General features: G+C 49.0%; 1 protein-coding gene across 2 annotated transcripts in view; it reads left to right on the top strand.

The window, feature by feature from the left end:
- RGS3 (regulator of G-protein signaling 3) overlaps positions 1–9,820 on the top strand; it is a 64,461-nt gene that overhangs the window by 980 nt on the left and 53,661 nt on the right. The window contains exons 2-7 of one of the 2 annotated variants that reach the window (XM_010571080.1): positions 1,510–1,591; positions 2,310–2,415; positions 2,715–3,054; positions 3,519–3,562; positions 3,855–3,862; positions 7,923–8,113. In XM_010571080.1, coding sequence (XP_010569382.1) covers positions 1,510–1,591; positions 2,310–2,415; positions 2,715–3,054; positions 3,519–3,562; positions 3,855–3,862; positions 7,923–8,113 — 771 coding nt within the window. The remainder of the gene's footprint in view (positions 1–1,509; positions 1,592–2,309; positions 2,416–2,714; positions 3,055–3,518; positions 3,563–3,854; positions 3,863–7,922; positions 8,114–9,820) is intronic. The other variant, XM_010571079.1, reaches the window with a different exon arrangement.

The raw sequence follows: 9,820 nt of genomic DNA on the forward strand, positions 1-9,820 counted from the left end.
GACAAAGTTATGGGCGCAGTGAGCCTCCGTGGTGCTGGAGTCTCTCACCATATTGCCACCCACCTTCCAGCTTATGTCAGATGCTCATATTTCTTAGTTCTGTGCACAGTGGCAAAAATAGATGTTCAGCTCCCTGTAATGGCCCTGGTGGTGGGAGCCGAGGAAAGTGAACCATCAGCAGTGAGAAGCCACTATTCAGTGGCACAGGGAAGGTGTCTCCCTTGGCAGTGGACAAGAGCCAGCCAGCTCAGGGAGAAGGAGTGGGAGATCTCTTGGCGCAGGGGAAGCTTTGGGATGGAAGTGATTGTGGAGTCTCCATGGTGGGAGAGATGCTAGGCTGGCTCCTGAGGTGCCAATGGTAACACTTCCGCAGGACTTGAATCCCATGTGCTTTATATTTGAAATGTGAGTTGGTTTGAAGGTGCAGAGCCACAAGCAGCCTCCTCCCCTGTTGGAGGATCCAACAAACTCCAGAGAGTAAAATACTCAGTGTAGTGGGACTGGACCTACCTTTTGGTCCTGCCAGGGAAAGACAGTTTCTCTTTAGAAGCCTGATTTTATGCTGAGCAATCAAGCAGGGATGAGGTGCAGAGCAATGAAATCTTGCTGCATTTGCCCTCCCATGGTAAAGGAGCGAGGAACCAGTTCCCCTCCTTGGCAGCTTCTGCTGAATTTCTTGTCTTCTGTTTGTTCTCAAAATAATACAGGTCAGATGTTGGATTTTTTCTTTTCTTTTCCTTGTCAGTAAAACAAGGATCTTGACAAATGTCTTGGGGGATAATCAGGTATTTACAGGAACTGACATGCTGAGCTGCTGCTGGAAGCCAACATCAAAAAATAAGTATCATTTTATTAATAAGCTCAATGCTTCTTGAATCAGGAGGAGAAATGAGCCTAAATCAACACAGCACCCATCCTCTCCAAACTCAGCGAGAGAAAACATACTCACCCCAGCTAATGGGGTGATGCATACAGAGCCCGCTCCAGCACAGATGCCTTGCAGACAGGAGTGTGCTGATCCTCACAGCTTCCTCTGGAGTAGAGGAGTGCTGCTATTTCTGTATTACCCATTTGGAAATTAAATATTTAAATGACTTGCTTAGAGAAGCCGTGTTAGAAATCAATGTCAGAGCCAGACTGCCAGCTTTTCCTTTCTAATGGCTTATCAGATCTTTCCTTACACTTGCAAGAGTTGTGAGTGGAGAATTGTGTATGCTCAATAAACACTCGTTTTGTGGCATTCCTCTCTGTTGCTCGATTTTTGCATTACTTTTTAGCACCCTTTCCAGTCCCCTTTGGCTGCAGAGAGACCCGTTGTCCGTGGGGTTCACAAAGTGACAGTGTTCACCATGACAGTTCCTTTGGGCTCTGTGACTGCTTCTAGAAATGCCGTGTGTCTGCATTTCCAAAGGCTGTGGGGCAGTGTGTGGGTGAAACGGGGGATGCTCACTGATCACACACAGCAGCTGCTTTCCCACTTAACAGGGTGACTCCGGTGTCTCTCTTCAGATTACAATCCCTCGAGGAAGTGATGGGTTTGGCTTCACAATCTGCTGTGACTCCCCAGTCCGTGTGCAGGCAGTGGACTCCGGTAAGAGATTAGATATTTTTTATCCCTCTTGATTTGAATGAATGACTCTGCTCCTTTTTTGCTTCCCAGAGCATGTTGTGATTCAGAAGCTCCCATGCCTTGCATGACCCTGGTTACCTCTAAGAAACTTCACTTAATGAGTTCTCTGTTGCCTCTAATGAGGTCAGAGGCCACTGGGTTAGCCTCTGGATGTCACTATTTTGGCAGTGTGTTGCAGTAATTTGCAGAGATTTTGTTCCCTTCCCTCTTCAACCTGAGAGCTGTCTGGCTAGTTGGGAGACCTATGGAAAGCATTCTGGGGAGGGGTGTCAGATAGGGGAGCAGGATCTTGGGAGCCCTCGGCTGTCTGACTAGACCCTCTTGGTGTGGACCTGCAGGATGGACTTGGTGTCTCTGTTGTACCCTGGTGCTCCCCACTGCACACCAGGAAACTCAGGAAGTTCATGCAGTAGCTCTGAGAGTGTTTATGACTGTCCCAGGTGCTCTGTGTGTGTGTGTGCACACGTGCATGTTGGAAGGTGAAGCTCCAGGCTCAGCTAGCCCCACTTCATTTTCAGGTGTGGATGTTAGGGGAAGCAGGCTGGGTTTGGAGGAGTGAGTGGTGCAAGCTGTGAAGCTGTGCTATTTGGGTGTCCACTAGCCCCACGGCTTCTCCTCCCCCTTATACTCTCAGGTCTCTGTCTAGCAGGTGACAGGCATTTGTTTCTTCTCTCTGTAGGTGGCCCAGCAGAAAAGGCCGGTCTGCAGCAGCTTGACACAGTGCTGCAGCTGAATGAGCAGCCTGTGGAGCACTGGAAATGTGTGGAGCTGGCACATGAAATCCGGTGAGTATTCACCCAAAGCATGAGTGCAGGGCTCTGGGAGAGACGGTTTGAAGGAGACCAGGGCAGGGGAGAAGGAGCTTTGAGTGGCTACAGGAATGGGAAAGCTTTGAGGGGTGCAGGAGACTGGGAAAGGACTCTCTGGAGTGGAAGAAGAAAGTATGCAGGGGCTGGGGAGGGCAGGACAGGGGCAGAGGCATTACAGGGAGGAAGGACTGCAGGGCTCATGGCTGTCTGAATGATGTGAGGTGCCTCGCTCCCTACTGCTACATCTCTGACTTGGCCCATGCCATCTCTTTCAGGAACTGTCCCACTGAGATTATACTGCTGGTCTGGAGACTTGTCCCGCAGGTCAAGTCAGGACATGAAGGCATGATCCGCAGATCATCCTGCAAGTCTGCCTATGACCTCCAGTCACCACCCAACAAGCGGGAAAAGAACAGCACCATGCCCCCACGGCCCGAGCAGCGCCGGAGCTGCCACATACTGTATGATGGGAGTGATGGGCTGGTGCTGAACAGCTGGGAGAGGTACACGGAGATTGGCAAGCGGAGCCAGAACACCATGCCACCCCTTTCCCGGGTCCCCTCCACTGCAGACCAGAACTACATCATCTTGGCACCTTTGAACCCGGGGAGCCAGGTAGGGCTGCTTTCCAGCCCCATACTCAAGTTACTGCATGTTGCTGTTGGCTGTGCTTGCTGGATCCTCTCTTGGCCTGTGCTTCAGCCTTATCAAGCATCTTCTCTAAACGTTTGCTAGAGCACATGCCATTTTTACAAGCCAGACCTGTGTCCCTTGGTAGAGCTTTCGCTAATTTCCTAAAACATTTACCACTAGGATTGTAGAGCCGGGGTGAATGACCTGCTGCCTCCTCCCAGGGCTCACTCAAGGGGTAAGGATATGGGAACTGTTTCCACTGCATAGACCCCAGTGCAAGTCATTACTCTCATTTTCTACTGGCAATAGGGCAAAAATGATTTTCACCTCTCTTGAGTGCTTTGGTTTTGCTAGGTTTTGCATGCTGAAATTTGCAGTTGGTTGTTGTAAAGTCTACCTCAAGCCTACTTCAGGTGACTGTGTCCTTTCTGGATTGTGTCTTACAGCTGCTGAGGCCTGTCTATCAAGAGAACAACTCTACTGTGGGTAAGTTGCCGATGTGCTGAAAAAACTGGTCAGAACACCTAGCAGAGCTAGACATGGTCCTTCTAGCACTATTGAATCCTTGCCCTTAGCCCTGCAATGCTGCAATGGAGTCCTTCATGTTTTGAGAACAGTGGCAGAAGCCTGGAGCTTTTGGGTAGTATAATCTTCCTACTCTCTGCATGAAACATAAAAGCAAGAACCCTACTTTCAAGCCCAGAGGAGAACACAGCTCCTAGTGTCACTGGATGAGCTTCATGGTGAGAAGGTCTCTGTGGGAGCTGACAGAGCGGCTGAAGGGAGGCTGGTGGCAGGGACTTTCCATCAGGGGCACAATGAAAGCATGAAGTGTGAAAGTGCTAAGCGTTGTTGTTGTTGTGGTGGTTCCCCAGATGTGTCTGTGGGCCTGTCTGTGACGTGTTTCCCTTCTCATGCATGATGGCATGCTAGGGGAGTGCTAATACTGTGGCCCCTGCTTTGAAGTTCATTTTATTACCAAGGGAGTGAGGATGGCTGTGACTTGAATTTGTACAAACAGTAGTGCAGGTTGATGTGCCAGAATTGGGGAATACTCATTCCCAGGGCTGCTACAAGGTCTCTGTCAGTCTCTGGACCAGCTCTTCTCAAAAACCCTTTTGAAGCATAAACTCATTTTCTGTAACAGGTATGCTGGAGTATTCCTGGAGAACCAGGTATGGTTGGGCTTGCAGGAAGAGTGGGATGAGGTGTGTGGCAGGGCTGGGAACTGTATGAATCCTGGTCCATGCAGAAACACCTGTTGCCTGCTCTTTGATTTGGGAGCTTTGAGAGGCCACACTTGCACCCTGGTCTATTAGGATGCCCTTAGGATGAGCTGTGTGTTCATAGCAGAGCTGACCTCCTAGGCATGATCTTGCTGGAGTGTCTTTAACTCAGCAGTCCTTCCCTCCTGCGGGCACAGCTATCGGCACAATTTCCAGCTAGAAAATTTTGTGCTGCCTATAAAGGTGGGTCAGTGTCTGTAGAAGGCAAAGTGTGGGGCTGGCAAAGCCATGATGGGGATGCTGGGGAGTAGGAGGGAGCAGCATGGGTCTGAGGCCCCTGTGCCTTGGATGCTCCCAGCCCTGGAGATCTGCAGCCAGAAGAATTTTCCGCAGATCAGCTGCAGGGATAGTACTGTGGATAATTGCAACTCTTTCCCGCTGTTTGTGGATCCTGTGAAAAGATGAGCTGGACCATGGGGACTTGTTCTTATAGTAGGGTGGAATTTGAAAGGCTTGGGCTTCTTCCCATAATAGATTTTAGTGATTGTTTTCAGTTTATTTAATATTAAGTCTTCAGAGGGAAAAATGTATTAGTTAACCTGAGCAGTGATTAAGCGTGGCAGTGTGAAGCTGGCCACCAGTCATACCAGGAGAGGAGCTGACACTTCAGGCAGGCTGGATGTGTTTTGTGCCAGCGTGCAGAAAACAGGACTTGTGCAGATGATGAGTTCCTCTGATAAAATGAGGTGATTTAGGGATAAGAGGAAAAGCAGATCCTGAACAGTCCAGACAGATTGTTCTGTGTTGAGCTCTCTTGTGCTTTGATTTTATCTGGCAGTGCAACCATGAAAAAGGGAAAAGAGAAAATGTCAGGATTATTGCAGTTAGAGGTGGAAACAACCTTTTAGGTCACAAGGGCCACCCCCCTGCAAAGGCAGGTTGTTAAAGTAAGCAGTAAACAGCAGGTCTGGATTGCCAACAGAGCACGGTCTGGCTCTGCTGGCGTTTATCTGAACGTAAATGCGCTATTTCCTAATACTTAATGGAATATGTAATGTTGGGTAGGTTTGTATATTTGCTTTGGACGAGACCTTATCTGCTCTGAGCCATGTTCAGGAATGTTTTGGCTCATTTCTGCTTAGGAAGGTTATGGGTATCTGTTACAGTGCAAAGGCAGAAGCCACTGTGCGGAAGGCTGCTGTGGTAGGAGCAGAAACCCCCAGGGCTGGGTGGCTGGAGGGAGGGATGCTGGGGGGTCTCTGCTGGGACGCCCCTCTTGCAGTGAGCTGCAGGAGGGTTTGCTCATACATGTTCCTGAGACATTGCTGTGGGGGAGAATGGGCTAATGCTCCACCTTCTCACCTGGATATGTTAAAATCCGAGTGGGGAGACCTGCTTGCTGGACCCGAGCTGGCTTGGTTCGTCAGCCTCAGGAGGGAGAGAGGAAGGAAATACTTTGATTTTTCAGTGGGGCTTCTCTTGAAGAAGGCATGAATTTTTGGTTAGAGAGAGATTCAGTTCCTGTTGGAATTGTTGCCTGCGAGTTTTAGGACAGAGCACAGGTTGCTGGTGCCCAGCAGGACATGGTCTGGGGTTAAGGGCTCTTGGAGAACACAGTCCTGTCCCACCTTCTCTCCCCAGCATGGTAGGTCCTGCTGCTGCTGTGATGGGAGTTTGTGTATGGCAGGAGAGGTGTGCCTTGTGGGCCTGGGGACATCAGGGATGGCCAAAACTGTATGCTGGGATTACCAAAGAATGCTGAGGCCCTTGGGCCTAATGGATTAACGTCGTTAATGAGAAATATTTCATAGCTGCTCCCCGCTTGGCAGCTGTGCTGTCCCAGCACACCTGACAGCAGAGTAGCCCAGTGGGCAGCAGCTTGGCAGCTCCTTTCTGGTTCTGGTCCTGTGTGTTGGTCTCATCCTGGCTCCATGTGATGGATCTGGGGAGGAGGATGCATAAAGCCATCCTTAGCACTGCTGCCTCCAACAGATAACCCATGAAACCATCTAGCTGCTCACAGCCAGTTGTGCATACAGCACTGGCTCCCAGCAGTCTGTGATGCTCTCACCTCATTGCGCTGGTGCTGAGAAAATGGTAGTTTCTGTGCAGGCAAAGCATCCTCAGGGCACACCACAACCCATGCCTGCACTCGTGAGACAAAATGCTGATGGGAGCTTGCTGGGTGTATTCAAAGGCTTTCCTCTGGGCTGGGAGGAAAGGGCTTAGAAATCCTATATAGCAGCAATTGCCTGGCAATAGGGGAAGGAAGGACTCATCCACGCAGCAGCTAATGGGAACAGTGATAATTGTTGTTAATTATCAATAATGCTTTTAATCACAGGATTATGAATTACATTAGAGATTCTGGGACTGGTTTGACATTCCACCTAATATCTCCTGGCCTCTAGCAATACAGACTGGCAGATGTGGAGTGGCCACAGTAGCTGGTGTTGGCTTGTTGGCAAAAGTCATAGCTCTGCTCAACCAGTTGAGGTGGGAGTCTGCAAAGGAAAGCTTCTGTGTAATCACTCCTTTGAATGAGGATAATGGCTTTCTGCGATGAAGAGGGACAGAGTGAAAAAACAGTCAGGCTGCTTGGACTTTTTCTAGCACTGAAATTTAATGCTGAAAAACAGTGGATAATATTGTGCCAGCCTCATGCAAAATGAGGTCATCCTTTATAAATACACCCCCATGTCTAAGTAACCTTCACATCCCTGGGAGTGATTTGGAAAGAAATTGATTGATCCCATGTGCATGAATGTGTTTATCATTTCTGTCCCTTTCTCTGACACCTCCAGTCTTAGTATCTTCTGAAAACTGTGATTAACCCACTACTCAGCACCGCATGATGTGAAATTCCTGCACTTTGCTAACTCCCATGCCCAGAATCCAGGGCAGGCAGGCTTGTGTGGATAAAAATGTCCCGAGGTTTAAATTTCCAGTGTTTTGGGTTTTTTTCCCCCATCCTGAGTTAGTCACAGATGGTTTTCCTCTCCCTGGAAAGGGAAGGGTGATAGTTCAGTGGTGGAGGCAGGTCTTCCCTGATGGTGGGAACGTCCTTGGTGCTCCTGTGATTCAAGAATGACCATTTAAAGTCATGTTTGGGATTGTTCTGTATTTCTTATTTCATACTTTCAGTACTGCATAGGGAGGTTTGTATAATAGCACCACATCTCTTCCTCCAAAGTACTGTATTCATAAATTGTGCAGAAGGCAGCGTACACCCAAACAGAGGCAGATATACTGGCCTGCAGCTGAGCTTGCTGTGACTTCTTGGGTTTTGGTTTGTACATACATAGATATGTCTGTGCTGCTGGTGTGATCCAGTTAAGTCCTTGGTCCAGCAAGTGAGTAGCTTTTGATTGAGCAGAAATGTCAAGGGACATCTCATTTTGCATTAGGAAAAATGAAGTCAGTGCTGTTATTTCATGAATCCCTGGGAAACTTTGATAGCAGAGTGACGAACGTCCCTGCAGCTCTTGGCTCCAGCTATTCCCCTTATGCTTTATGTGCCCTCCTCCAGCCTGTGAGAGCAGGAACTAAGCCGGCAGCATGTAGCAGCTCTGTGGGAGCTCTCTTCTGATTCTGTGTTTCTTTCTGCTTCCTCTGTTGGTCCAGGAAATGCATGTAAAGGGAAATCGCACACGGGGTCTGGGAGAAAATCCAGGCTGATGAAGACTGTGCAGACGATGAAGAGCTACGGGAACTACCAGAACTGTACCATAGTGAGGCCACACATCCCGCACTCCAGCTATGGCACATATGTGACACTGGCTCCCAAAGTGCTGGTGTTCCCTGTCTTTGTGCAGGTAAGCACAGCTGGAAGTGAGATGTTACGGATCTAATGCAATCAGTACCCAGCACAGCAGGTTGTATCAAAGCTTGCTGCTGTAGGTTGAATCCAGGCTGTCACACAAGGTGGATATATTTCCCAGCAATATATACCATGAATGCATGGATCCCCTGTCATCCACAGCTCTGTCCTCTGGAGCTGGCTGTACTCAGCACAGTGTTGGGTACTTTCTCAAAGGGAATTGTGTCCTGCCCAAGCAATTCTTAGTTGGAGATTTTTTCCCTTTCGGCTTTCAAATCTGGTCCTCAGGTGCTTGCTTGAGTCAGGAGAAGGTATCCCAGCTTCTGGGCTTCAGCAACCAACTTGGTGTAATTGAAGATTAATGTGGTTTCTTTGCGTGGGTTCTTTGTGCTGTTAATTGTGCTGTTAATTATGGTGTGCAAACAAAGGTTTTTTAGTTTAGCTGGTGGCCAGCACTAAAATCATGGACAAGGATCCAGAGCAGTAATGGCTTGACAGAGGATGTTCTCAGTCTCCAGTTCCTTAAATTATTTTCTTAAAACTTAGCCCTGAATTTGGTGGTAGTAGCTCTAACTACCTCTGTGTCTTCCATCTTGTCCTTCATATGGCCAGGACCCCAGAAAACCTCATCTGAGCCTGTATGTTTAAGTCTGTTACTGATGAATACCTTCATCTCTGAGACTGTGGGGAACCATCTGTCCTCCCCTGCTAGCAGCAATGTCACTGTCATGTCAGCTCAGACTGTCAATTTCCTTTGGGCTGAAACCCATGATCTGTGTTGTCTATCACTCCGGCCTGAGCCAGTGGACTGCTTGGGGGCAAATGTAGGGCTGGGCTGGTACTGGGGGGCAGGCTTATGCTCACCTCATCCTCCTCAGCGGCATCCAGGTGGCCATTCGTGTTAGCACCAGTGCATTCACCAGTCCTGGCTGTGTGCACAATTTGCCTTTTGGTAAGAAGACAACGGGCACTTTTGCCTCTTTACTCCTGAAACTTGTGTCTTGGATTGAGTCTGGGGTGTTTCTGCCACTTCAGGAACGGGTTTTTATGCTTCGCACTGTCTCATACTGGAAGGCCCCTTTCCAGGTACCCTCATGTACCTGCTGGCCATGCTGCTCAGGAGGATCGTCCTGGGCTGGTTTTGCAGGGTTTGTTCTGCAGTCAGGACAACTGAACCTGTCCTGTTCTTCTCCAGCGTTAAACAGAGAAGGTGCTGACTGGGGAGCTGAGCGTGCAGCATGGCATGAGAAAGGGCAGCCTTCTTAAAGTTGCTTTACTTTACTGTGAGAGTAATCCATAAGATCATGTAGCAAATACTCTATTCTGAGAGACGTGAGAACCTAATGTGCCACCGTTGTGGTTGTGTTTCCTGCTAAAAAGCGCCCATAACCAAGCCCGCACTGTGCAGAACAGTTAACGTACAGAGGCAAGTGGCTGATTGTCTTTTTATAGATGGGTCTGACGTAGGTGTAAAGTGTAAGGCTTTCTTTTTGTTGTGTAGCTGGACTGCAGACTTTCTGTCCTTTTGAGCACAGTGTGGGGTGGCTTCTCCCTGAATGAGTTACAGCTTAAAGTGAAGACAAAGTGGGTTTGGTGGGCGGAAAATTTTTCTGGCAAACCACACTTCCAGTGGAAGGTTTGACTGTGTCTTTCTCCCCCCCCCCCCCCCCCCCCCCCCCCAGCCCCCCCCGCCTTTTCCCTC

Source organism: Haliaeetus leucocephalus, unplaced genomic scaffold (assembly GCF_000737465.1).
Source record: "Haliaeetus leucocephalus isolate CR32 unplaced genomic scaffold, Haliaeetus_leucocephalus-4.0 Scaffold306, whole genome shotgun sequence".
Lineage (NCBI taxonomy): Eukaryota > Metazoa > Chordata > Aves > Accipitriformes > Accipitridae > Haliaeetus > Haliaeetus leucocephalus.